At 39.2% G+C, this 26,912-nt stretch overlaps 4 protein-coding genes across 8 annotated transcripts in view; all 4 read right to left on the bottom strand.

Annotated features, from left to right (window-relative positions):
• Positions 1-4,275, bottom strand: part of gfpt2 (glutamine-fructose-6-phosphate transaminase 2) — a 45,591-nt gene extending 41,316 nt beyond the window's left edge. Inside the window, exons 1-6 of one of the 3 annotated variants that reach the window (XM_058063237.1) lie at positions 4,128-4,275; positions 3,646-3,715; positions 3,409-3,554; positions 2,073-2,260; positions 1,842-1,953; positions 1,626-1,753 (exon numbers count right to left, since the gene is read on the bottom strand). In XM_058063237.1, the coding sequence (XP_057919220.1) occupies positions 1,626-1,753; positions 1,842-1,953; positions 2,073-2,260; positions 3,409-3,436 (456 nt within the window). In that variant the 5' untranslated portion in view covers positions 3,437-3,554; positions 3,646-3,715; positions 4,128-4,275. Of the gene's footprint in view, positions 1-437; positions 915-1,625; positions 1,754-1,841; positions 1,954-2,072; positions 2,261-3,408; positions 3,555-3,645; positions 3,716-4,127 lie in introns of those variants that run through there. The other 2 variants (XM_058063238.1, XM_058063239.1) reach the window with 2 other exon arrangements.
• Positions 4,276-4,817: 542 nt separating this feature from the next.
• On the bottom strand, positions 4,818-5,610 carry LOC131110523 (C-X-C motif chemokine 11-6-like). The gene is made up of 4 exons (XM_058063726.1): positions 5,507-5,610; positions 5,287-5,404; positions 5,129-5,200; positions 4,818-5,050 (listed from the first exon to the last, which is right to left on the bottom strand). Exons 1-4 carry the CDS (start codon positions 5,568-5,570, stop codon positions 4,963-4,965), a joined length of 342 nt encoding a protein of 113 aa, XP_057919709.1. The 5' UTR covers positions 5,571-5,610; the 3' UTR covers positions 4,818-4,962.
• Positions 5,611-9,726: 4,116 nt separating this feature from the next.
• si:dkeyp-72g9.4 (uncharacterized) lies at positions 9,727-12,536 on the bottom strand. The gene is made up of 2 exons (XM_058063077.1): positions 12,376-12,536; positions 9,727-10,707 (listed from the first exon to the last, which is right to left on the bottom strand). The coding sequence occupies exon 2, from the start codon at positions 10,703-10,705 to the stop codon at positions 10,007-10,009; it is 699 nt and encodes a 232-aa protein (XP_057919060.1). The 5' UTR covers positions 10,706-10,707; positions 12,376-12,536; the 3' UTR covers positions 9,727-10,006.
• A 3,720-nt stretch (positions 12,537-16,256) lies between these two features.
• Positions 16,257-26,912, bottom strand: part of adamts2a (ADAM metallopeptidase with thrombospondin type 1 motif, 2a) — a 130,903-nt gene continuing 120,247 nt past the window's right edge. For all 3 annotated transcript variants that reach the window (XM_058063076.1, XM_058063074.1, XM_058063075.1), the window contains 4 exons: positions 26,123-26,330; positions 24,680-24,809; positions 24,524-24,610; positions 16,257-20,028 (listed from right to left, as the gene is read on the bottom strand). In XM_058063076.1, the coding sequence (XP_057919059.1) occupies positions 18,110-20,028; positions 24,524-24,610; positions 24,680-24,809; positions 26,123-26,330 (2,344 nt within the window). In that variant the 3' untranslated portion in view covers positions 16,257-18,109. The remainder of the gene's footprint in view (positions 20,029-24,523; positions 24,611-24,679; positions 24,810-26,122; positions 26,331-26,912) is intronic.

Genomic DNA, 26,912 nt, shown 5'->3' with positions numbered 1-26,912 from the left:
CTTTGAACGGTATCAAAGTCATTTACTGTATTCGTAATGCACCTCCGTTTATATCAGCTTTTTTGTTTAGAGTTTTAGTGACTTAGTTTTTCAAAGCTGTTACTAAGAATAAAATAAAGACATTATTTAGGCTAACGCTGGGTGCCGCATAGCACATAGCTAGCCACGACGCAAGCTAATCATGCTACATGCTATCATGCTACCTCTAACTGCCGAATTTGACTCACTTGTCAACCCGCTTCTCAACCATACTCGCTGGGTTGAGTTTTGGCTGACAAAATAGTGCCACAAACGGACATTAATGTGCTTTTTAATCGGTTTTGCCTCCATTTTAATGTCTAATGTTAGCTAAGAATGGCTCATCTCGTGCTGGCTTCCGGTGCCATAGATAAGCTAAACTATCGCTAGCTCGTTAATACGAAGCAATTGTGTCTTACCTTTTTATGATGATGTTTCTTTGACGTCCCCTGGCGTTTGCTTTCTTTATTTTGTCCATAATTCAAGAATATCAACGACACAAACGCGCACAACGGGCCTCGAACAGTTGGTGACGTTGGGTTTATTATAAAGGGCGTCTCTTAGCAACGTGGTCGAGGCACACGTTACATAATATGTTTACCAAGATAGTGCGTCATGGTGACCTGCTGTCCCCTATACAATTATGAGCTTTTCTAAATAAAACATGTAAATAATATTTATGAACATTCCTAAATAAAACGTATAAACTTTAAATAATGTATTACAACTGTAGTTGTAAGCAAACCTCCATGTACTTTGAACTCCACAAGGGTTTAAATGAATGCTAGGCATCCCATAATGCATCTTGTCCTCATTTGGCATTTTAGGTAAATAAATACACTGTTTATAATTACAGCATTGATGCTAATAATGACTTTTCATTGACATAGCAGCAAATATATCAACTAAAAATTAATAATAAATAAAATTAATTCTAAATTATTAAATAAATAAAATAACCAATACACAAAATTATTATTATTATTATTATTATTATTATTATTATTATTAGTAGTAGTAGTAGTAGTAGTAGTAGTAGTAGTAGTAGTATTAGTATTATTAGTATATTTTGGTTTTAATGTTAATGACAGCTACTTCCCCCTGGCCTATTATTTATTATTTATTATTTATTATTTATTATTTATTATTTATTATTTATTATTTATTATTTATTATTTATTATTTATTATTTATTATTTATTATTTATTATTTATTATTTATTATTTATTATTTATTATTTATTATTTATTATTTATTATTTATTATTTATTATTTATTATTACACAGGAGCCAGGCAACAACATTTCGTTGGTAATTTCACTGCTGTGTTATTGTGCCCACACGCAAAACTTAAATGATTGTTATTTATTCTAAATTATTTAAATTATTTGTGCAAATTACTGTTTATATTACTATTTATTCTCCACATTATTATTTATTATTTATTATTTATTATTTATTATTTATTATTTATTATTTATTATTTATTATTTATTATTTATTATTTATTATTTATTATTTATTATTTATTATTTATTATTTATTATTTATTATTTATTATACGGGAATAATACAATAAAGGAAGTCTATGTCTATGTCTACTCACAAGTTGTGTGCTATCAGCCAGACGGTGAAAGCGCGTCTCCTCAGCAGAGAGGCCCTTATGGGGGGTATATCCAGTGTCAGTCAACCCCGCCTGGTGCTCAAAGCTTTGGAGGCTCTCTTGGGTCTGCTCTATGTGAAGATGTACAGATGAGATGATACAGCCGGTTTTAATGACCACTTCTGCCTTTGCATCATGGATAATAATTATTTCACTTACTGCTGGCGAGGGAGCTCATAAAAGAACTTGCTTTGGCTTTCACAACAGGGACAGGGGACTTCGCTGGCTCCGGTCTCTCCAAAGTCATCATGGTTCCACCGCTGTCCCCTTCCTAGTTATGTAAGAAAATGAAATGTACACCAGCGTCCGTATAACCATTGCATGACTTAAGTAATACATGCATAGCAAACACCATTTGGGGTTAGAAAGTGTAAAAAAACTGTAAAGCACCTCAGCAGTATTCCTAAATCTGTTCTGTGGGATGACGGGGTCTTTCCAAAAGATGTTAAGGGTCATGTCCGGAGGGGGGGAATGCATCGGGATATCCATGTGATCGTTGTAGCTCATATTGTGCCGGGTCAATCCAATGGGAGGTAACGGGACACCGAAAAACCCGGATGATGATCCAGATTCAAGTGCTGAAGCATGGTAGAAAATAGAATATCAACATTCATTTTAGTTTTTTAAATATTATAAAGAAATACTATAAGAAAACCCACGCATGCACGGGGAGAACATGCAAACTCCACACAGAGATGGCTGAGGGTGGGGAAAGACAAAATAAGAAGCCAAAAAGTTACCACTTCCACACAAAATAGGAGGAGAACTCATTCATTCATTCATTTTCTACCGCTTATCCTCACAAGGGTCGCGGGGGTGCTGGAGCCTATCCCAGCTGTTTTTAGGCAATAGGCAGGGTACACCCTGGACTGGTGGCCAGCCAATCACAGGGCACATATAGACAAACAACCATTCACACTCACATTCATACCTATGGACAATTTGGAGTTGCTAATTAACCTAGCATGTTTTTGGAATGTGGGAGGAAACCGGAGTACCCGGAGAAAACCCACGCATGCACGGGGAGAACATGCAAACTCCACACAGAGATGTCCGAGTGTGGGGAAAGACAAAATAAGAAGCCAAAAAGTTACCACTTCCACACAAAATAGGAGGAGAACTCATTCATTCATTCATTTTCTACCGCTTATCCCCACAAGGGTCACGGGGGGTGCTGGAGCCTATCCCAGCTGTCTGAGTACACCCTGGACTGGTGGCCAGCCAATCACAGGGCACATATAGACAAACAACCATTCACACTCACATTCATACCTATGGACAATTTGGAGTCGCCAGAGATGGCCGAAGGCGGGATTGAACTCGGGTCTCCTAGCTGTGAGGTCTGCGCGCTAACCACTCGACCGCCTGTGCAGCTGATCATTGATTAATCATCGATTAATTGTTGCAGCATTAGTTTTTAATTTTCCTGCTAGTTATAAGTTGTTATGTGTTGTTATTTACAGTAGCATTTGCTGGGTAATAAAAACATAACATTTTGGCGATTTAACAAGATGGCGGTTTGACTTTTTAAATTGTTGCTTCAATTCCAAATTGTACCATTTCTGGAGTGTCTGACTTTAGTCAATGTCTCATTTCAAGCAAGGAAAACATGACATTTATTGATCCACTGTTAGCACATCAACGTGTTTGCCAAGGTCAGAACTGCATGCAGCGCCAATATGGTTACCTTCATAATTCTACTTCAACCAGTAAATCCTCGTGTTACCTGGCATGTCTCCTTGTCTTGAGGCCATTCTACCACGGGTTCAAAGGAGGTCGCCACCAGTAAGTGACAACGTGAAGGTCCACTTTGCTTCAAGGTCCAAATTTGTGTCCACTTGTCCCACAGCAATCAGCAACACAAGGTCAAATCTGCCAATTGCCACACATTTGTGTTGATAGATATTAAAAAAAAGCTGTCATTGGTTTTTACACATCAGAGAATAAAAACAGCAAACAGAACCTGTTTGTCTTCAGTGCAGACTTATGTGTGGTGTCCAGTTTCTGAGCAGCCTCAAATAGAGGCAGAGAGTCTGGTGACAAGATACGTCATCATCATTTATTTGATATTCTAAAGTCGACCACACAATCTGGCGTGATAACACCCCAGTTCTCACTTAGAGCTGACTCATTGTCAAAGAATTAAGAGTTTCAGTAATTTAAATTTTTATTATTTGTGTGATAAATAATGTAAAAGCTGCTTTCTATATATCAGCAATGGACTACTGAGCAAGCATGTGACATTAAGTCAGCAGAATGAGGAACTAAAGACACGCCTGATGTGATATTTAAAGTGCTGTAATTATGCAAATAACATTTCCAATACTTTCTGTGAGCATTTCAAGTCGGCTCAGTCAACGTGAAATCGCATTTATATGCATTTAACTGCCATTAATAATAACCTCAGCACAGTCTCGCTGCAGTGAAACATATGAAAAGACTTACCTAATCTGCCGGTAGCCTCCTTCTGTTGAAACACGCTGCGTTTTAGGACACACTTGACCGAATGAAAGAACAAACAATGCTGCATGTTTGCTCGTCCATGACTTTTGGCCATGCGGGGACTGGAGAAGACAGATGACTCAGTGACGTAGTGCCAGTGAACGCAACACCCGGAAGCGACAAGAACTCTGCTTAAACGGAACTGAACTTCGCGTATTTAAATGATGTGAATTAACACGGAAATACACAGAACCAAATGTGAAACTAAAATTTGTGTTGACGAGTAGAACCAGTTTAAAATTTAAATAACATAAACCATATTGAGAAAAACCACTCTCTCTAATTTGGTTGACACAAAAAAGCTAGCATGTCTGACCTACACACCATAAAACTATGTAGCATGTCTTACCTACACACCGTACAATACATATTTGTTTTACTCTCCACTTTGTTCACATCTTATCCATCTTATATATATATATTTTTTACAATCGATTATTATCTCTCTGCATATTTAAAACGAACCCCTTAGTATTTATAAATAGCCATCAATGTAGAAACCCAAGTCTCTATAACGTCACGTGATATGTGACGTTATTGCATTACCTGTCTCAAACCACAAGGGGTCACTGTAAACACAATACTAAAATGTATCACAAAACACAAGAAATAAATGCTTATTTTTCCTTTTTATTTAAAAATAAAGTGCAAGGTTGATTTAGTCACATTTTGTTAGGACAGAAGAACTTTCACTGGAGGGAATATTACTGTATGTGTATATAATAAAAATTAAAAAAATAGCAATCAGGATATTTACATATACTGAATGTTAAGCATCTTAAGCTTGTTGAGTTGTGGTAGAAGTGACTGGAGTGGAACCTTTGCTGGCTGTGGGAGTAGTTGTGCTGGATAGAGCCTTTCTTCTTCTGAAATCACATATCACAAAGTTATATTGACACTTTCCCATTGTGATGTTTCATGTTTGCTGATGAAGAAGTACTCACATCAGGTTTGCGAGCATACGTTGCACCGCTTTGGGCTTCAAGCAGAAATCAGAGCCATTTTTTGTGGTGACGCTGTGGAAAGTAGAGGTGAGAAAATAATTTTAAACAATGTGTTTGTGTTAAAATCCTGACTCTATTATATAGAAAAAACATCTTACATGATCTCCACTTTGTTGCAGAAGGTGGTGGCTGGATATATGGTGACGTCTTTGATTCCAGCCTTTGGGTGAAATGTGTTGACGGCATCTTGACACAGACAGCTCTGTGATTTATTAACTGTAGAAGAAAACAGAAAAGGACAAAAAAGTCAGTAATTCCGATAAAGCACACAAAGTTCACTTATGAATGTTTTAAATCTCAATAAGCGTCAAAACTTACGTTGAGCAGCAGACAAGCAGATGATGACCGCCAGGGCAGATATGGTTCTGATGGTGGCGCACATGGTTGGTGTGATGCTAAGGATGCTAAGATGAGGAAGTAACAAAACCCTGACGGTCTGTGCGTCTTTTGGGCTTCCTTATATACTCAGACGCATCGCACACTTCCTGTCGTCAGGGCCATTTTTTTGGTATGGAAAGTGAAACTCCCAACAACAAAAGAAGCGAAACACTTTCATTGAAATTTCTTGCACCACAAACTTGCATTGTGGTGTATGAGTCTTTTCAAACATTTGATATAAATTAGGGTTGCATTCCTTTTCCATTTTTCAGAGGCTGGTTGTTTGTTATTATTTTTCATCTTTTACAGATATGTTACATTTGTCACACACGCACAGTCAACATAACCGGGTGAAAAACATTCATTTTCTACTGCTTATCCTCGCAGGGGGTGCTGGAGCCTATCCCAGCTGTCTTCGGGCAAGAGGCGGCTTACACCCTGGACTGGTGGCCCATAAGAAGACAAAATGAGCCAAAAAGTTACCACTTCCACACAAAATAGGAGGAGAACTCATTCATTCATTCATTTTCTACCGCTTATTCTCACGAGGGTCGCGGGGGGTATGCTGGAGCCTATCCCAGCTGTCTTAAGGCGAGAGGCGTGGTACACTCTAGACTGGTGGCCAGCCAATCACAGGGCACATATAGACAAACAACCATTCACATTCACATTCATACCTATGGACAATTTGGAGTCGCTAATTAACCTAGCATGTTTTTGGAATGTGGGAGGAAACCGGAGTACCTGGAGAAAACCCACGCATGCACGGGGAGAACATGGAAACTCCACACAGAGATGGCCGAGGGTGGGGAAAGACAAAATAAGAAGCCAAAAAGTTACCACTTCCACACAAAATAGGAGGAGAACTCATTCATTCATTCATTTTCTACCGCTTTTCCTCAGGAGGGTTCTTTGGGGGTGCTAGGGCCTATAGACAAACAGGGTGGAATCGAACTGGTGTCTCCTAGCTGTGAGGCCTGCACGCTAACCAGTCATATCTGATAGAGAGGCAAAAAAGGGGAAGGAAGGTATGATTCCATTTCAATTACATTGCCTCATTTGCATCGTGTGACATTTGAGGTCAGCGTGAACAAATCCGCCTCTTCTCACGCCTCACATGGATTCCATGAATAGACCCTTACTTTTTCCTTGACAATCTTTCCTTTTAGAATCTTTGTGGAGCTCTCCAAAGGTTGCAGTCATGAGAAGAAACATCTCATTTTCAGAGAAAAGAGTGCTGCATTGTCAGTTTCACTCTTATGTCCTCTTTCTGGCTGTGCTCGATGAGGGGGATATCCCAGTGGAACTTCCTTTTTTTCCGTACAGTAGCCTTCTCCTTTCCCGGAAGGGAAAAAGGCACCAAAAGAGAAGGGGACCCAGGACAAAGCCCTGGGGCACCACAAATTGAATGTTAAATTTGTGGAAAATATAGCCGAGGGGGAGAAGGTAGGTTATGAAGCGAAGGGGACCCAAGACAGAGCCCTGGGGCACCACAAATTCAATGTTAAATTTGCGGAAGATATGGCCGAGGAGGAGAAGGTGGGTTATGAAGCAAAGGGGACCCGGGACGGAGCCCTGGGGCACCACAAATTGAATGTTAAATTTGCGGAAGATATGGCCGAGGAGGTTAAGGTAGGTTATGAAGAGGAGGGGACCCAGGACAGAGCCCTGGGGCACCACAAATTGAATGTTAAATCTGCAAAAGATATGGCAGAGGAGGACAAGGTGTGTTATGAAGCAAAGGGGACCCGGGACGGAGCCCTGGGGCACCACAAATTGAATGTTAAATCTGCAAAAGATATGGCAGAGGAGGAGAAGGTGTGTTATGAAGCAAAGGGGACCCGGGACGGAGCCCTGGGGCACCACAAATTGAATGTTAAATTTGCGGAACATATGACCGAGGGGGAGAAGGTAGGTTATGAAGAGAAGGGGACCCAGGACAGAGCCCTGGGGCACCACAAATTGAATGTTAAATTTGCAGAAGATATGGCCGAGGAGGTTAAGGTAGGTTATGAAGAGAAGGGGACCCAGGACAGAGCCCTGGGGCACCACAAATTTAACATTCAATCATGGAAAAAAAAATATTTCTCTGCTGAGTGGTGAATATTAAAAATGACCCTACAGTTTCCTTTTCCTCACATGTGGGAGCATATCTGAGAAACCAAACACCACAAAGTGTCGCCCCCGTGTCGGAATCAACCCACATCTTCCTCTGCAGACGAGCCTTCTGGTTGCACTTCTCATTCTTCAGCACAACGCTGACGTTACATTCAAATCTACTTTTATCCATTCATGGTGACAGTACAACAATGTGTTTTATGATTTAAAAAAATAGTCAGAATGGGAAGAAAATCAAAGCCGGCTGCTATTCATAGAAGACAGAAGCTATAGTATTTTATCCCTACAAGCGACAATACTATAGAAATTAAAGTGGATTTAATTGAGAGTAGTCAATGTACAGCACCTAGAAGAAGCAAAAAAGTTACCACTTCCACACGAAATAGGAGGAGAACGCATTCATTCATTCATTTTCTACCGCTTATCCTCACGAGTGTCGCGTGGGTGCTGGAGCCTATCCCAGCTGTCTTCGGGCGAGAGGCGGGCGGGATACACCCTGGACTGGTGGCCAGCCAATCACAAGGCACATATAGACAAACAACCATTCACACTCACATTCATACCTATGGACAATTTGGAGTCGCTAATTAACCTAGCATGTTTTTGGAATGTGGGAGGAAACCGGAGTACCCGGAGAAAACCCACGCATGCACGGGGAGAACATGCAAACTCCACACAGAGATGGCCGAGGGTGGGGAAAGACAAAATAAGATGCAAAAAAGTTACCACTTCCACACAAAATAGGAGGAGAACTCATTCATTCATTCATTTTCTACCGCTTATCCTCACGAGGGTCGTGCTGGAGCCTATCCCAGCTGTCTTCAGGCGAGAGGCGGGGTACACCCTGGACTGGTGGCCAGCCAATCACAGGGCACATATAGACAAACAACCATTCACACTCACATTCATACCTATGGACAATTTGGAGTCGCTAATTAACCTAGCATGTTTTTGGAATGTGGGAGGAAACTGGAGTACCCGGAGGAAAAAAAACAAAACAAAAAAAACTTCCAAAAAACATTTAAAAATAACTTAAATTGTATAATAATGTAAATTCATACCAATATTGGAAATTAACGCTATTACTGTATTTTATTATTACATGTTTATGTTCAATTACGTTTCAATGAGTGGCGACCTGTCCCACTTGTTTGTCCCACCACAGTTTGCTTGTGACTCACTTTCTTCGACAATGCAGATAGAGTAGACTGTATTTTTTTTTAAAATAATGTCTTCTTTTACCTCATATTTGTTCCCAAGTGCTAATACTGTAGCGGGGATGCCAAAATAAGGTTTGTTGACGTTATTTAGTGCTAATATGTATCAAAGATGTTTAACCTCATTCATGCTAGCACACTGCTTCTCTTCTCTGAGGGTAAACAAACGCCTGGCTTGTACTACTGAGGACGCTATATTAAGTTTGTGCTTTTAATTATGTATTTTTCAATATAAAATACATATTAAATACACAGGATTAGATCGCTATGATATACATTTCGTGTAAGAATCACTGCCTTACAGTAAAGCTGTTGTATTTGCATGTGTTGAGTCTGCCCTCTAGTGTTCGATAGTAGTATGACACGCGATTGAACTACAGTATAATATTATCATTTTCAACTTCATCTATTTAGAATTAAAAAACGACAATTCTAATGAAGTAATTAGTGTGTACTGCTTCATCTACAGTCTTTTTTCCTTTGCTGGATGGCAGCTACCAAAATTTATCTCATCCTGGCAGTAACAGACACGATGCATCACAAAACACGACATACGTACATCTTGCTTGTGTGTGTGTGTTCGGCGTCGTCGAGTTCCCTCCTCCCTTCCCGCTCCCTCTGTTTCTTCTCACATGTGTTTACCAGATCTGAATCCCACACTAGTTACCATAGAAACGGCAGCTCTTTGCACCAGCACAGCTCCAGAGCCCAGTCACAGGGGTTCTTTTTCCCAAAGGTTTAAACATGCGATGCACCCAAAATCGGCGCACAAAAACAACAGTATCAAAAATTTTTTTTTATTCATGAATAATTACATCACAAAACACAGAAAGGTATAAAATATTTTGCAGATTTTTTTGTTGATTTTTTTTTTTTTTTTACTGTGATCACCAGGATAATACATAAACATTGACAAGCACATACTTAAGGTGTATCATCTTGACAATATTATTCCAATATAAATACATACCAGAAACACATGTACACATTGTTGAATGCCTCTCCAATTAGCACAGTTCAGTACGAATTCCCCATTTTGGAACGCCGCCTATTCTGTGTGGAATTCCCGATGGAATTGCGGCGACTAAATGCTCATCTTTCCGGTTTATATGTCAGTGATAGTGGGGAGCATACAGGCTCGCATGCGTCCCTCCCTCCAAGCCGACCTGCAGTCCGAGATCCACTGAGAGACCAGAGATGGTCTCTTAATGGGGTTGGGGTCGGGCCCCGCTGGGACCCCCGTTTCGGCTTGATCATGCCACACGGATGCTAATTTGGGTGTGTTGTGTTTCGGGGAGATGCTCGCTAGGTCGGTGTCTGTGTGTAACTCAGGGCAACTGCTTTTGCGTTGCCGTGGGAGACCTGGATTTGCAGCGTGGGGGATGCTGTGAGCTCGGGATCGAGCCGGTTTGGGAAATCCTTCCACGCTGCTTTTTGACTGACACATCGGAATGTTGTTGTGATGTCCGTAAAGATACTCCAAAGGGTCCGAGCCGCTTAAGACTTCCTGGTTCTGTCTCGGTCGTATCTCACTGATATTCGGCGTCTCTCTTGGGTTGAACTGAGAAGTCCCACGAAGGCGTGATAAACGGTGTGTGCGCTCGTTGCGGGTTGAGACGTCGCTACCCGGGAAGGTGGGGTGCGCCAGGTGGCAGATGGAGAGGAGGTAGTCGTCGGAGGAGACGTGATCGACGGCATGTTGCGTGTTGGTGTCATTCAGTTCCCTCAGTGTCTCCTCTGTGCCCTCTGTGATCGTGGGCAGCAGCAGTCCTCCCTTGGAGAGCAGTTTGGACCGTGGCCGCATAGCTGAGAGGGGGGGTGGGGGTGGGGGGGGGGGGGTGAAGGTGCCATGTTTATTGCCAAAAAGCCTTTCTAGGAATACGCTGCAGTAGAGTACAGCACATAAACACCAGCAGGAAGCATGAAGCTCAATAACAATGGTGCTTGGTTGGTCCATTGGGTGCCTGGAAGGGGCTTTCTGGGATTTAATTTTGCCCCCCCACACCTAGCAACACCAAAATATGATAGCTATGATGATGCTAATCTAATTCATGTACAGCTAATTTTTTTTTAATTTGCAGATTTTAGGCCTGGTATATATATAAATACCCACACTAATAATATTGTTCCCTAACACACATCAAATAAATAAATTAATCAAAAATAATTAATTAATAATTAATTAAAAATATATATATATTTTTTTGTTATTTCCACATAGCCATGTAAACAAAAATAGCAAATCGTATAATTTTAAAATATCAAATATATGCCATCAAATAGATGAAATTTTAACATATAAATACCCACACTAATAATATTGTTCCCTAACACACATCAAATAAAAAAAATAATTAAAAAATAATTAACTAATTAATAATTAATTAATAAAAAAATAATATTTTTTTGTAATTTCCACACAAAAATAGCAAGTAGCGTAATTTTAAAATATTAGGCCTGGTGGTCCCATCAAATAGATAAAATTTTAACATATAAATACCCACACTAATAATATTGTTCCCTAACATACATCAAATAAATAAATTAATTATAAAAAATTAAATAATAATAAATAATTAATAATAAAAATATATATATATATATTATTTTTTGTAATTTCCACATTGCCATGTAAACAAAAATAACAAGTCATATAATTGTAAAATATTAGGCCTGGTGGTGCCATCAAATAGATTAAATTTGAACATATAAATACCCACACTAACAATATTGTTCCCTAACACACATCAAATAAATAAATTAATAAAAAAATTGAATAATTAATAATTAATTAATAATTATTTTAAAAAAAATATTTTTTATTTTTTGTAATTTCCACATAGCCATGTAAACAAAAATATCAAGTCGTATAATTTTAAAATATTAGGCCTGGTGTTGCCATCAAATAGATTAAATTTTAACATATAAATAACCACACTAATAATATTGTTCCCTAACACACATCAAAAAAAAAAAAATGTATAATTATTTAATAATTACTTAAAAAAATAAAAATATATAATTACATTTTTTTTGTAATTTCCACATAGCCATGTAAACAAAATACCCAAAATACCCACAGTAATAATATTAATAATATTGTTCCCTAACACACATCAACTAAATAAATTAATAAAAAAATAATTAAATAATTAATAATTAATTAAAAAATATTATTTTTTGTAATTTCCACATAGCCATGTAAACAAAAATATCAAGTAGTATAATTTTAAAATATCCCGACGCCCCATCCAAACCCAGAGTGTAACCCACATTATATTTTAGTCTCCACCTCCATCCCCAAAATAGACGGAGCCAAACCAAAACGCCAGCCTCTCCCAGTCTCCTCCAAGGTATAGCAGTGCTAAATTTAGAACCCACCTACAGTAAACCGTGGCTCCTACTCTTATTTCAAGCATCCTGTGTATATTCTCATCATGCATGGGCTGCACTAATAACAACGTTTCCACTCACCTGCTTGCAGACAATCTTGGCTGATGATCTGTTTCCTGCAACGGCAACCTCAAAGGTCAACGTGTCGCCTCCTCGCCAGTCGAGTGTTTGTGTATCTTGTGATGCTGAGATGCTGAGCCGGGTGATGCCGCTTCTCCTTGAGCGCGCTCTGTAGCCGCCGCCGCCGCCGCCGCCGCCGCCGCCGCCGCCGCCGCCGCTGCTGTTTCTCTGACCAGAGGCAGAGACAGAATGCAGATTTATCTTCTCCTCACACACACCTCCTTTCTCCCCCCCCCCCTCCACCCCCACACGTGCTCCCTCTCTCCCTTGCTTACTTTTGGTCTGCCCTCCTTCCCTGACGCTAAAAATAGACCCACCATTCATTTTCTCACCCCATCATTGGATGATAGAGGGAGAAAAACACAAAGATATAAATAAGAAATCATTCAATGGAGGCTCATGGGTGGGTGTGGGTGTGGGGGGAGGGGGTGGGGGGTTGCTTCACCACAGCTTGACTGATCTCCACCTGACTTTTTCATCAAATAGATGAAATTTTAACATATAAATACCCACAAGACGCCGTTTTATATTTCATTCACTAATAATATTGTTCCCTAACACACATTATAAAAAAAAAATAATTATAATAAAAAAATAAAACTACTAAAAACCACTTTTATTCTTGATTAAATAATTTAAAATAAATAATTATATTCTTAATTAAATAAAAAAATAATTAATAAATAAATAATTATAATAATAAAAAATAAAACCACTTTATCATGGTTGTTATTTTTCTCATTTCAGAGGCATTTTAAGTCTAAACTTTTATTCTTAATTAAATAACTAAAAACAAATATTTGTATTCTTAATTAAATAAAAAAAATATATATAATAAAAAAATAAAACCACTAAATAAAACCACTTTGTTTTTTTCTCATTTCAGAGGCATTTTAAGTCTACAATAAAATTTTAAATTCCCACAAGAAGGCGTTTTATTTTTCATTCACTAATAATATTGTTCCCTAACACACATCAAATTAATTAATTAAATAAAAAAATCATTAATTAATAATTATAATAAAAATAATAAAACCACTAATTAAAACCACTTTATCGTGGTTGTTTTTTTTCCTCATTTCAGAGGCATTTTAAGTCTAAACTTTTATTCTTTTATTCTTAATTATAAGGAAATGAAGTCCAGTTTTGACATAGCAAGTGACCAAAAAAATCAATCAATCAATTATTAAATGTACTTACCAAGAACTTGAGATGCACAGCTCCTGAATGCATCATTCTTCTCATCAAACACAGTATGCCAAATACCCTTCTTTATACAAAATATACACATATTGAGTTGGAAAACAGACCCCCTGCGGGGTTTGTTGTCGTCTAAATATAGCATCACATTAGTGACCAAAAAAAGACTTCTCGTTGTACGTGACTTTGTCTCTCCTCGGGGTAGCGTGACCCCTGATGAGATGCACAAGATCAGACACGTTTGGAACTATTAACGGCTCTGTGTAGACCAGTCATTGCTAACTTAAACTTGCCCGGAGACATTTGAGCGCAACAGAGAGACAACACATGCGTACGGGCACATGACGACGTCCTGTTTTGAATTTGCAACAAGAAACAACAAAGACGGTTAGCTTTTAGCTTAGATGCTTGTGTTTTCTTGCTAGGATTGACTTACTGTAAACATTAAACATTAAATTTTCCATACTGAACGTGATTAGCTGTATCACTTCCTGCCTGTAAGCTACAATCGAAGCTACAATCCTTTTAGAACTCCAAGGAAATACAGCTGGAATAGGTGCAGATTCTGGAAGTTCTAGTCGCTGATATAACCCATGAAGACTGACGAGTGAGCGTCTTACCTTTTTATCACCATTTGCAACAAGAAACAACAAAGATGGTTAGCTTTTAGCTTAGATGCTTGTGTTTTCTTGCTAGGATTGACTTACTGTATACTCTCAAAAACATTAAACATTGAATTTTCCACGCTGAACGTGATTAGCTGTATCACTTCCTGCCTGTAACCGACAATCAAAGCTACAATTGTTTTCGAATATCAAGGAAATACAGCGGGAATAGGTGCAAATACTGGAAGTTCTAGCCGCTGATACTAGAAACAACAAATACGGTTAGCATTTAGCTTAGATGCTTGTGTTTTCTTGCTAGGTTTGACTTACTGTATACTCTCAAAAACATTAAACATTGAATTTTCCACGCTAAACGTGATTAGCTGTATCACTTCCTGCCTGTAAGCTACAATCGAAGCTACAATCGTTTTAGAAATCCAAGGAAATACAGCTGGAATAGGTGCAGATTCTGGAAGTTCTCGCCGCTGATACAAGAAACAACAAAGATGGTTAGCATTTAGCTTAGACGCTTGTGTTTTCTTGTTAGGATTGACTTCATGTAAACATTAAACATTGAATTTTCCATACTAAACGTGATTAGCTGTATCACTTCCTGCCTGTAAGCTACAATCGAAGCTACAATCCTTTTAGAAATCCAAGGAAATACAGCTGGAATAGGTGCAGGTTCTGGAAGTTCTAGTCGCTGATATAACCCATATTTGATGAAGACTGACGAGTGAGCGTCTTACCTTTTTTTCACCATTTGCAACAAGAAACAACAAAGACGGTTAGCTTTTAGCTTAGATGCTTGTGTTTCCTTGCTAGGATTGACTTACTGTATACTCTCAAAAACATTAAACATTGAATTTTCCACGCTGAACATGATTAGCTGTATCACTTCCTGCCTGTAACCGACAATCAAAGCTACAATTGTTTTCGAATATCAAGGAAATACAGCGGGAATAGGTGCAGATTCTGGAAGTTCTAGCCGCTGATACAAGAAACAACAAAGACAGTTAGCATTTACTAGCTTAGATGCTTGTGTTTTCTTGCTAGCATTGACTTACTGTATACTCTCAAAAACATTAAACATTGAATTTTCCACGCTAAACGTGATTAGCTGTATCACTTCCTGCCTGTAAGCGACAATCGAAGCTACAATTTTTTTGGAAATCCAAGGAAATACAGCTGGAATAGGTGCAAATTCTGGAAGTTCTAGTCGCTGATACAAGAAACAACAAAGACGGTTAGCATTTAGCTTAGACGCTTGTGTTTTCTCGCTAGGATTGACTTACTGTAAACATTAAACATTAAATTTTCCATACTGAACATGATTAGCTGTATCACTTCCTGCCTGTAAGCTACAATCGAAGCTACAATCGTTTTAGAAATCCTAGGAAATACAGCTGGAATAGGTGCAGATTCTGGAAGTTCTAGTTGCTGTTATAACCCATGAAGACTGACGAGTGAGCGTCTTACCTTTTTATCACCATTTGCAACAAGAAACAACAAAGACGGTTAGCGTTTAGCTTAGATGCTTGTGCTTTCTTGCTAGCATTGACTTACTGTATACTCTCAAAAACATTAAACATTGAATTTTCCACGCTAAACGTGATTAGCTATATCACTTCCTGTCTGTAAGCTACAATCAAAGCTACAATCCTTTTAGAAATCCAAGGAAATACAGCTGGAATAGGTGCAGATTCTGGAAGTTCTAGTCGCTGATACAAGAAACAACAAAGACGGTTAGCTTTTAGCTTAGACGCTTGTGTTTTCTTGCTAGGATTGACTTACTGTAAACATTAAACATTGAATTTTCCATACTGAACGTGATTAGCTGTATCACTTCCTGTCTGTAAGCTACAATCGAAGCTACAATCGTTTTAGAAATCCAAGGAAATACAGCTGGAATAGGTGCAGATTCTGGAAGTTCTAGTCGCTGATATAACCCATATTTGATGAAGACTGACGAGTGAGCGTCTTACCTTTTTTTCCACCACAACAACAACAACTCCACATTGATACATTACAAAATACCACAGGCAATTCAACTTTAATAAATATTAAAAATTAAGTTCTTTTTTATATGTACAGATATTGTACAGTTACGTTGTTTCCAGTTAGGAATGAATGAATAATTCAAAAAGCAGAAATGCAGACAAAGCTACCGTAAAGCAGCCTTTTTTAAAAATAAAATGTTATATTATTTCTTTTTTTTTCTGTACATAAAGCACCTTTGTTGACTGACAAAAGATTAAAAATAATAAAAAAATAAACAAGAAATCATGCCACAAATATACTTTTACCCCTTGAAAGAGTTTTGTTTTTCAAACAATAGCTTAGTTTTACGTATGCATGCATACCTGGGTGGTCACTAACACATCTACCCCCCCCATTTTAGGGGACCGATGGAGACACCGACCACCACAACACAACGCAACGCCATGGCGACCATTCCCAGAGGACACACCCACCAGGGAATACTATGACGATCGGAACTCCACAGCCTTTCGGATTCAAGGTAAAATGAGTCCAGTTGACTTGAGTTTTTGTGCAGCATTGGTGGTACCATGAGGTATTAATATCTATTATATCAAAATAGTGGGCAGCACGGTGGTCGAGTGGTTAGCGCGCAGACCTCACAGCTAGGAGACCAGGGTTCAATTCCACCCTTGGTGTTTGTTGTTCTCCCCGTGCATGCGTGGGTTTTCTCCGGGTACTCCGGTTTCCTCCCACATTCCAAAAACATGCTAGGTTAATTAGCGACTCCAAATTGTCCATAGGTATGAATGTGAGTGTGAATGGTTGTTTGTCTATATGTGCCCTGTGATTGGCTGGCCACCAGTCCAGGGTGTACCCCGCCTCTCGCCCGAAGACAGCTGGGATCGGCTCCAGCACCCTCGTGAGGATAAGCGGTAGAAAATGAATGAATGAATGAATAAGTTCTCCTCCTATTTTGTGTGGAAGTGGTAACTTTTTGGCTTCTTATTTTGTCTTTCCCCACCCTCGGCCATCTCTGTGTGGAGTTTGCATGTTCTCCCCGTGCATGCGTGGGTTTTCTCCGGGGTACTCCGGTTTCCTCCCACATTCCAAAAACATGCTAGGTTAATTAGCGACTCCAAATTGTCCACAGGTATGAATGTGAGTGTGAATGATTGTTTGTCTATATGTGCCTATATGTGTCTATAGGCTCCAGCATCCCCCGCGACCCTCGTGAGGATAAGTGGTAGAAAATGAATGAGTTATCCTCCTATTTTGTGTGGAAGTGGTAACTTTTTGGCTTCTTATTTTGTCTTTCCCCACCCTCGGCCATGTCTGTGTGGAGTTTGCATGTTCTCCCCGTGCATGCGTGGGTTTTCTCCGGGTACTCCGGTTTCCTCCCACATTCCAAAAACATGCTAGGTTAATTAGCGACTCCAAATTGTCCATAGGTATGAATGCGAGTGTGAATGGTTGTTTGTCTATATGTGCCGTGTGATTGGCTGGCCACCAATCCAGCGTGTACCGTGCCTCTCATCTGAAGACAGCTGGGATAAGTGGTAGAAAATGAATGAATGAATGAATTAATCAATGATCCAATTAATTGACATCTATTTTGGTATTCGATTAATCTTTTTTTTTGTAATTAAAAAATGTAAATATCTTCCGTTTTCAGCCGTTCCGTTTGGAGCCATCTTTGTATCACTATCACCATCGAGGAAGTTTGTTTGTGTAAAGTGCTAGTTTCGATATTGTCGCTAAAGCTACTTGTTGTTGTCGCTCGGTTGCTAAAACGGATGATCAATAATCAATAATCAGTTTGTTGCTAAATCCCTGATCGAAGGCATTAAACGAGGGGTTTACAGAAGTCTGTAAAAACGGTCGTCTCTATAAGAGAACTGAGAAATCTATCATTCTGCATGGCCTCTTTTCATCCTGACGAGAAGATTCCGCTTCTCCTCCAGAAGCTCCTGAATTCGTTTATTCCTGGTCTTTTCCCGGAGGTTGATGCGTCGCTTCGGGATCAGGTTGTTCTGAGAAATGTCACTGTCCGTAGCCATGATTCGGTTTTCCAGTGCGTCAATATCATTGTTGTCTTTTTGCCCTTGCTGAGGTCTTACCGTGGAAACCGTACGGGTCACCGGGGTCGGTTGTGAGGACGCAGGAATTGTGGAAGTGACAGCGAAGGTCATAGGGATGAACTCGGAAAAGTCCAACCAAGACGAAGAGGTCGGATGTGTCACATCTTGGCTGTCAACGGTTGGTATCGCATCATCGAGGACCGTGGTATCACTTGCCGCGTCCACGCTTCCATAGGACACCGTGATGGCGTCGGTTGTCTTGCTAGCGGTGACGTATCCGCTGTTGCTCATTGTGATATCCGTGATCGGTGGACTTCTACTGGGCATAGTCGCGGTTCCTAAGAGATCTTCATCTGTGATTGTTGAGTTTTTATTGGTATCAATGGTGTTGATTGTTGAGTCGGGTACAGGCAGGCTTGCGGCTGTAGACGACGTCGTGGATGACGGTTTTGGGCTGGTGAACGGAGTGGTCCAGGAAGATGTTGCAGTTTTATTTGGATTCACTTCGGTTTGAACGCTTGGGGTATCTTTGGAGTTCTTTTTCAGGTTGGTTTTTCGTTGGGTTTGCGTTGTGGTTTTTGAGTTTTTCGGGGGTAAGGTCTTTGTCGGGGTTTTATTTTCGGGAGTTTTTTTCTTCTCAGCTGGGGTCCTAAACGGAGGAGACTTTTTGGGAGATGCGTTTATGACTTTTTTAGGTGGTGTGTGCGCCGGCATAATCTTTTTCGGAGCGGTCTTTGTCGGTTTTATATTTTTGGGTGTTGTTTTTCCTGGGGAAGTCTTTTCGGGTGTTGTTTTCACCGGTGTTGTCTTTTTTGGAGTTGTATTTCCTGGTACAATCTTTTTAGGTGTTGTTTTGACTGGTGTCTTTTTTGGAGTTGTTTTTCCTTGGATAGTCTTTTTAGGTGTTGTTTTGATTGGTGTTGTCTTTTTTGGAGTTGTGTTTCCCGGGACAATCTTTTTAGGTGTTGTTTTGACTGGTGTGTTTTTTGGAGTTGTGTTTCCTGGGATAGTCTTTTTAGGTGTTGTTTTGACCGGTGTTGTCTTTTTAGGCCATGTTTTGACTGGTGTAGTTTTCTTGGGTGTTGTGTTTCCCGGTGTAGTCTTTTTGTTGGTGAATGTACTGTTTTTTGGTGAAGTGTTCTTTTTGGGATCGAACTTTGGTGTGACTTTTTTGTTTGTATTCTTTTTTGGTAGAGTCACTTTTGGGGTATTTTTCTTTTTGGGGTTGGGTGGTAGTGCGGTGTTGATACCGTCGGTGTTGGTCGGAGTGACTTGTGTGGGAGAGACAGTCGCGGTCGGATAACCCGTCGTTCCTGGAGTCGGCACAGTAAGGGTTTTCTGAGTAGTCCGTGGAAAGACGGTCGGAAGCGATGTAGCCGGGATAACGGGCGATGCGGTCGCCGCTTTTGGGTGGGCGGTGCTTATTTCTGTGGTGCCAAGTGAAGCGAAAATGGAATGACGGCTTGTAGTAATAAACGTGGGAGGATGAGTCACGGTCCAGGAGTTGGCGTCAACATCTGGAGTGGCTGTGGTGGGCCGGATCGAGGTGCGGAAGGTGGTGGGCGGACGTGCGGTGACGGCGCTCGGGGTGGAAGCGACGGGGGTGGATGTGAAGTTTCCTTGAGACTCCGTGACTGTCACGTTGCTGCAGGTCTTGCAGCACAGATGCTGAAAGTCTGGTAGCGAGCAGTAGCGCTTCAACACCTCCATACGACAGAACACGGAGCGGTCTCCATGACAACGGCGGCCTGTGAAAGAGAAAAAAACAGAAGATCTGAAACTATATAGGAAGAAGTTCATGTATTTGATTGCCTTTGTATGTGTGTGTGTGTGTAGTTCCACATTGTGCAAAGTAGTAATGAAAGCCAGGCCGTTAGCAAAGGACGCAGGGAGGAAAAGAATAGAAACAGAAACAGAAACCACTTTTGACCTCCAAATAAACATCACTTTTTTGCCTTTTTTTAACCTTTTAAATTCAACCAGTTGAGAAAAGAAAAAAACAGGGGTCTCAAACATGCGGCCCGCGGGCCAAATGTGGCCCGCAGGACACTAATTTGAGGCCCCCACCTTGATATAAAAGTAAGTTATCATGTACCCAGAAAAAATTATTACGTTTGATTAATGTTCATGTTAAAGGTTAAATAACTGTTAATAGTTAACCTCGCTATCCGTGTGGAAGTGGTAAGTTTTTGGCTATTTAAGTTGAAAGGAAATAACTTGAAGGCTACAGTTTAGGTGGCTAGCTCTCTAGTTTGCGAGTTAGCATGTGTCTCAAGACCCTGCAGTTGCGCAATATGTTGTAAATAAAAAGAGTATAAATGTGATTATAGTCATGTTTTGGCATGTCTAAAGGGCTCTAATAATGCTTTGTTCATTTTAATCTGAAAAAAAAAAATTTGTCTACCCACCGACTATATGTGGTTATTTAAGTTTTTATTATTTGCCGTTTTATTATTATTATTATATTTATTTATTACTGATTAATTTTCTTTATTCTTGATTTGTTTATTTTTTTCATATTATTTTGTGCAGAAAAATAAAAATGAATATATATCTTTATTGTAGAAAATCGAAACCAAAGCAAAGTTTATTAATTTTTCTGTTTTTAATAAATGCGTTTTTTTTTTGTTTTTTTTTTGGAAAACCTGATGCGGCCCCATTCTCGCCCAGACCCTAGCTCCAGTTGCCCCCCAAGTAAATTGAATTTTACACCCCTGGCCATAGAAACGGGACACTTTTTAAAACATTTTTATTGATACAACTTTGCTGTTGGAGAATGACAGGAACTTAAACAATGAGATGTACGCCGCCCCCTTGCTTAATATTTAGATATATTCTTTTCTTAATAAAAATAATTCAACTGTATCGAAAGTTACAAGTTCACAGTCACTTTGGTAAAACACTTCAATACTTTGATATCAATCAATATTTGTTATTGATTGAAAAAAAATAAAAAAAAAATAAAATAAAGCAGTAGTACATAAATGATATTTGCTGTCAAAAACGAATCAATCAATCAATGATCTCCGTGATGATGATGTAAAAACTGCAATGGCACGGTTAAGTGTCATATGAAACATTTACAAAACATTAATAAAATTTCCCTGATAAATCAAAGTGCATATAGACGCAGTGCACATAGTCCATCTGAATGTTTCTTCAACGTTCAAACCAAAACGTTAGCCAGCCCCCCCCCCCAACGCAGCAGGCCGGTGAAGCCACAAAACAGTTACCCATAGTATAGAATATTATAGAAGATAACAGTCATGAACATTATTAAATACAGTCAACACCAATTGTTATATACAGTATCGCGCTGCTGGATCCAACTCCGGCAGAAGGAAACCTTGGATAGCTGGCTACATCGTCACAACAGAAATATGTGATCACAATACAATGACAATTCTGAAGTGTTTTTTGTTTTTTTTTTCTTCTAAATGTACGTGTCAATAATACCCTAGGAACCTTTGTAAACCCTTCCCTGTAGTCAGACGTTGGTGTCCGACATCTCCTTGGTAGGTTTGACGGTTGGCGGGTGTGAGTTTAAAAGTTGGTTTGAAGCTGCCTCTATTCCAAGTGAAAAAACTTTGAATGAGTAAAGCCATCTCTTTTCACAGATAAATGCCGTTACATTCAATCCAAGATAAGGCATTGTTTCATGTGGTTAATGTTCATCCCAAAGAAGGAAAAAAATAGAAAAAAAATAAAAAAAAATAACATGAGACCCGACTGGTCACTCTCAAAAAAAAAATCATAGGTTTATGAGGTATTTTTTGTAGCTGATCGCAGTGTGAGAAGCCCAAATACACACACTTGTGAGTATTACTACTCACCTCAGCATTCACACACACACTCATACTCTTTTGCGCGTGACATACTAAAAGCCGAGGATGGAAATGTGAATGACAAACGTGATTTGAGCCTTAAAAAAAAAAAAAAAAAAAAAAAAAAATTAAAAAAATAATAAATAAATAATTTTTTTAAATTAAAAAAATATAAATAAAAAAATAAACAATTTATGAAAATAAACCAAAAAAAAAAAACAAAATGGAGAGGCAACTAACTGTCCAAGTCCTGCATAATATACATCAAACCACCCCCATTCCTATATAACTCCTTACCTTTATGAAATATGATTCCCAATTCATGTTAAAATCAACAATAATCATAAAAATCATAGGTTTATGAGGTATTTTTGTGCGTGACATACTAAAAGCCAAGGATGGAAATGTGAATGACAAACGTGATTTGAGCCTTAAAGAAAAAATAAAATAAAATAAATAAACAAAATCAACTTTTTTAAATAATTTAAAAAAAATTATTAAAAAAAAATAAAAAAAATAAAAAATAAACAATTTATGAAAATAAACTAAAAAAAAGGCAACTAACTGTCCAAGTCCTGCATAATATACATCAAACCACCCCCATTCCTATATAACTCCTTACCTTTATGAAATATTATTCCCAATTCATGTAAAAATCAACAATAATCATAAAAAAATCATACGTTTATGAGGTATTTTTGTAGCTGATCGCAGTGTGAGAAGCCCAAATACACACACTTGTGAGTATTACTACTCACCTCAGCATCCACACACAAACTCATACTCTTTTGCGCGTGACATACTAAAAGCCAAGGATGGAAATGTGAATGACAAACGTGATTTGAGCCTTAAAGAAAAAATAAAATAAAATAAATAAACTTTTTTAACTAAAAAAAAAAAAAATTGTTATTAAAAAAAAATAAAAAAAATAAAAAAATAAACAATTTATGAAAATGAACTAAAAAAAAAGCAAAATGGAGAGGCAACTAACTGACCAAGTCCTGCATAATATACATCAAACCACCCCATTCCTATATAACTCCTTACCTTTATGAAATATTATTCCCAATTCATGTTAAAATCAACAATAATCATAAAAAAAAAATACACATAACAGTCGGGATCTGAGCGATCAATAGCAGTCCGAAGGTTTTAGGCAAATAAGCTACAGCTTATTCAAGGTAAAACATTATTCATATTATTGTTATTCATAGAGATTTTCGATTTATACGTATATAGATTTATATAAATACAAATATATTTATATATATGTATTTGTTTAAAGTCCGCAAAAGCACAAATAAGCTGCATTTATTGAACTTTTAGTATAACAGTCAAAGAGAGGATGGCTGATGAAGAAGTGGAATGGGAAGCAACCACAAGTGGTTCAGACTACCCTGTTTTTTTTTTTTTTTTCTTCATCATTATAGCCTTTGCTTGCTTTTAAGGCTATTCACCTCACAGTTCCCTATCCAAAAAAAAAACAAAAAAAAAAACAAAAAAAAATGTATATCACTTCCTGTCCCTGTGCTGAGTTCCTGTTAATTTTGAGAATGGAACCGTGGAATGAGACGCCATTCTCATCCCTAAATGGAACCAGGATGTGAGATGAGCACTTTTTTTTTTTTTTTTTTTTTTTTTTAGCAAAGATGTCCTCATTGTGACGAGATCACATTCACAATAAAGCTTTTGTATACTTTTGAAAAACATATTTTTTTTCCATATATATATAGATATTTATATATGTTTTCTGTTAATGTTTACACCTGTTTCTTCTCAACAATGACAGTGCGCCATTAAAAAAAAAAAAAAGGAACGAGCACGACTGCATCTCTGTCGTGGTAACCCACCATGACAACACGGAGCTCGCGTAAAAACACGGTCACCAAATACAGGCGCCCAACCCCCGAATGTACGCACGCTCTCTTTTTGAGGTGCCCGTCGCAACCGGTTTGCTTTGCCGCTTCCTGTATCAATTTTTTTTTTGTTGATGTTTTTAAGAGTTTTTTTTTTTTTCGACTGGCCAGCGGTTACAACAACGATGCTCCACACAGGAGAGAGATAGCAAGAGAGACAGAGCAAGAACCAGAGAACCCAGCTAGCACACACAGGAGCCAGAGACCTCCCCCCGAGTCAGAACCGTCTCGGACATGGTGAGAGCGAGAGAGAGCAAGAGAGAGAGAGACAACATCGTCCCACCCTTCTTCTTCCCGAAAAGAGAAGCAAAAAGCTTTGCCGCTCGCTCTTGGATGCGGGCACAGGCACAGGACGTAGGGGAGGGGTGCGGATCAGGGGGCCAGGCGGGGGCGACCCTGCTGACAGAGGAGGACAGAAACGGGCAGGGCCCAGAAGAAGATAGACATGCAGCTGCGGCTGCCGCCGTGGAGGCCGGGTTGGGAGCTATAGAGGGAGGTTTTACGTGAGGAGCTCTTGTGGTAGTTGGGGCTGGGGCGGGACAGCCACTGGATCAGGATGTTGCCGTTCTTGTTCAGGTCCGATGAGCCCTCTGTGGAAGAGAACACACGGTCAAGATGAACTCAAGTCCAGAAGCAATGCGCTGATCCTCGCTACTCACTAGCGCACGGGTCCAGGCGACACACTCTGATGGTGTCGGGCTTGCTGTCCAGACACAGGCCGATGGTGTTGTCTCGGGTGTGGCACACTGCCTGCCTCTGCTGGGTCCCGTTACCACAGGTCACCGAGCACTGCAGACCCAATTGAGGAATTGTCAATAATTTCCATATTACCAGAACAAATATTTTTAACACACACATACTACTTTTTGTATGGTCATAACACCTCGTACTTCGGTACTTGACAAAAATAAAATTAAAAAAGAAAAAAAAAATGAAAAAAAAATTCTTAAAGTATATTAGGAAAGCAGGAAGTGAACAAATGTAACAGTTACTATGTACAGAATACAGGCTGTCCTCATTCTTGTCTACATTTAGACATATCATACCTCGCATTTCGGGATGTAACAAAAAAACCCCAAAAAACAAACAAAAAAAACAAACTATATTAGAAAAGCAGGAAGTGAACAAATGTAACAGTTACTATACAGTTACTATACATTTAGATATATCATCTCGTACTTCGGTACGTGACAAAAAACCCCACAAAAAACAGCAAAAAAAAACAAAACAAAAAAAATCTTAAACTATATTAGGAAAGCAGGAAGTGAACAAATGTAACAGTTACTATGTGCAGAATACAGGCTGTCCTCTTTCTCGTCTACATTTAGACGTATCATATCATCTCGTACTTCGGTACGTGACAAAAATAAAATTAAAAAAGAAAAAAAAATACTTTAACTATATTAAGAAAGCAGGAAGTGAACAAATGTAACAGTTACTATGTACAGAATACAGGCTGTCCTCATTCTCGTCTACATTTAGATGTATCATATCATCTTGTACTTCGGTACGTGACAAAAATAAAATTAAAAAAGAAAAAAAAAGGAAAAAAAAACCCTTAAACTATATTAGGAAAGCAGGAAGTGAACAAATGTAACAGTTACTATGTACAGAATACAGGCTGTCCTCATTCTCGTCTATATTTAGACGTATCATATCATCTTGTACTTCGGTATGTGACAAAAATAAAATGAAAAAAAAAGGAAAAAAAATACTTAAACTATCTTAGGAAAGCAGGAAGTGAACAAATGTAACAGTTACTATGTACAGAATACAGGCTGTCCTCATTCTTGTCTACTTTAGACGTATCATATCACCTCGTACTTCGGTACGTGACAAACCCCCCCCCCCCAAAAAACAAACAAAAAAAACTTAAACTATATTAAGAAAGCAGGAAGTGAACAAATGTAACAGTTACTGATTGTAAAAGTACCAGATGGAGGGGTAGGATTTAATAAGCTTTGTTTCTTCCTACTCCTTTTGGACATGTGGAACTGGGAACTGATTATATATACTTGGACTTGGTGGACTGCATGTGGCCCTCTGGCCGTAGTTTGCCCACCCCTGCCATACATGAACGAACGAATGAGGGTATTCAGTACCTGTGACCAGGGTCCAACCCGCCATTGTGTCGGACAGGGGTCCAGGTTGCAGGGTCTGCGTGTCAATGGCCGATCGTCATTGCAGTATTTGTTATGGATGGCTCTTGTGGTGTTGTCATCGGACGGCTGGACACAGCTGACCAAGCGGACTTGCATCCCAGTCTTTCCGCACGGTTTACTGCAGTTCTGCCATTCCCCTGTCACCCAGCTGGAGGGGGAGAGAAACACCAGAGGTGGAACGTCTTCTAGGACAACGACATGGATGAATGTAAATATATAGAATTGTCCTAACTTAACCTAGCATGTTTTTGGAATGTGGGAGGAAACCGGAGTACCCGGAGAAAACCCACACATGCACGGGGAGAACATGCAAACTCCACACAGAGATGGCAGAGGGTGGGCAAAGACAAAATAAGAAGCCAAAAAGTTACCACTTCCACACAAACTAGGAGGAGAACTCATTCATTCATTCATTTTCTACCGCTTATCCTCACGAGGGTTGCAGGGGTGCTGGAGCCTATCCCAGCTGTCTTGGGGCGAGAGGCGGAGTACATCCTGGACTGGTGGCCAGCCAAAAAGTTACCACTTCCACACAAAATAGGAGGAGAACTCATTCATTCATTCATTTTCTACCACTTTTCCTCACAAGGGTCACGGGTGGGTGGGGGGGGGGGTGCTGGAGCCTATCCCAGCTGTACACCCTGGACTGGTGGCCAGCCAATCACAGGGCACATATAGACAAACAACCATTCACACTCACATTCATACCTATGGACAATTTGGAGTCGCT

Source organism: Doryrhamphus excisus, chromosome 23 (genome assembly GCF_030265055.1).
Source record: "Doryrhamphus excisus isolate RoL2022-K1 chromosome 23, RoL_Dexc_1.0, whole genome shotgun sequence".
In the NCBI taxonomy this organism is placed as follows: Eukaryota; Metazoa; Chordata; class Actinopteri; order Syngnathiformes; family Syngnathidae; genus Doryrhamphus; species Doryrhamphus excisus.
Note: the sequence above shows the minus strand (reverse complement) of the source record. Positions and strands in the feature narration are given on the sequence as shown.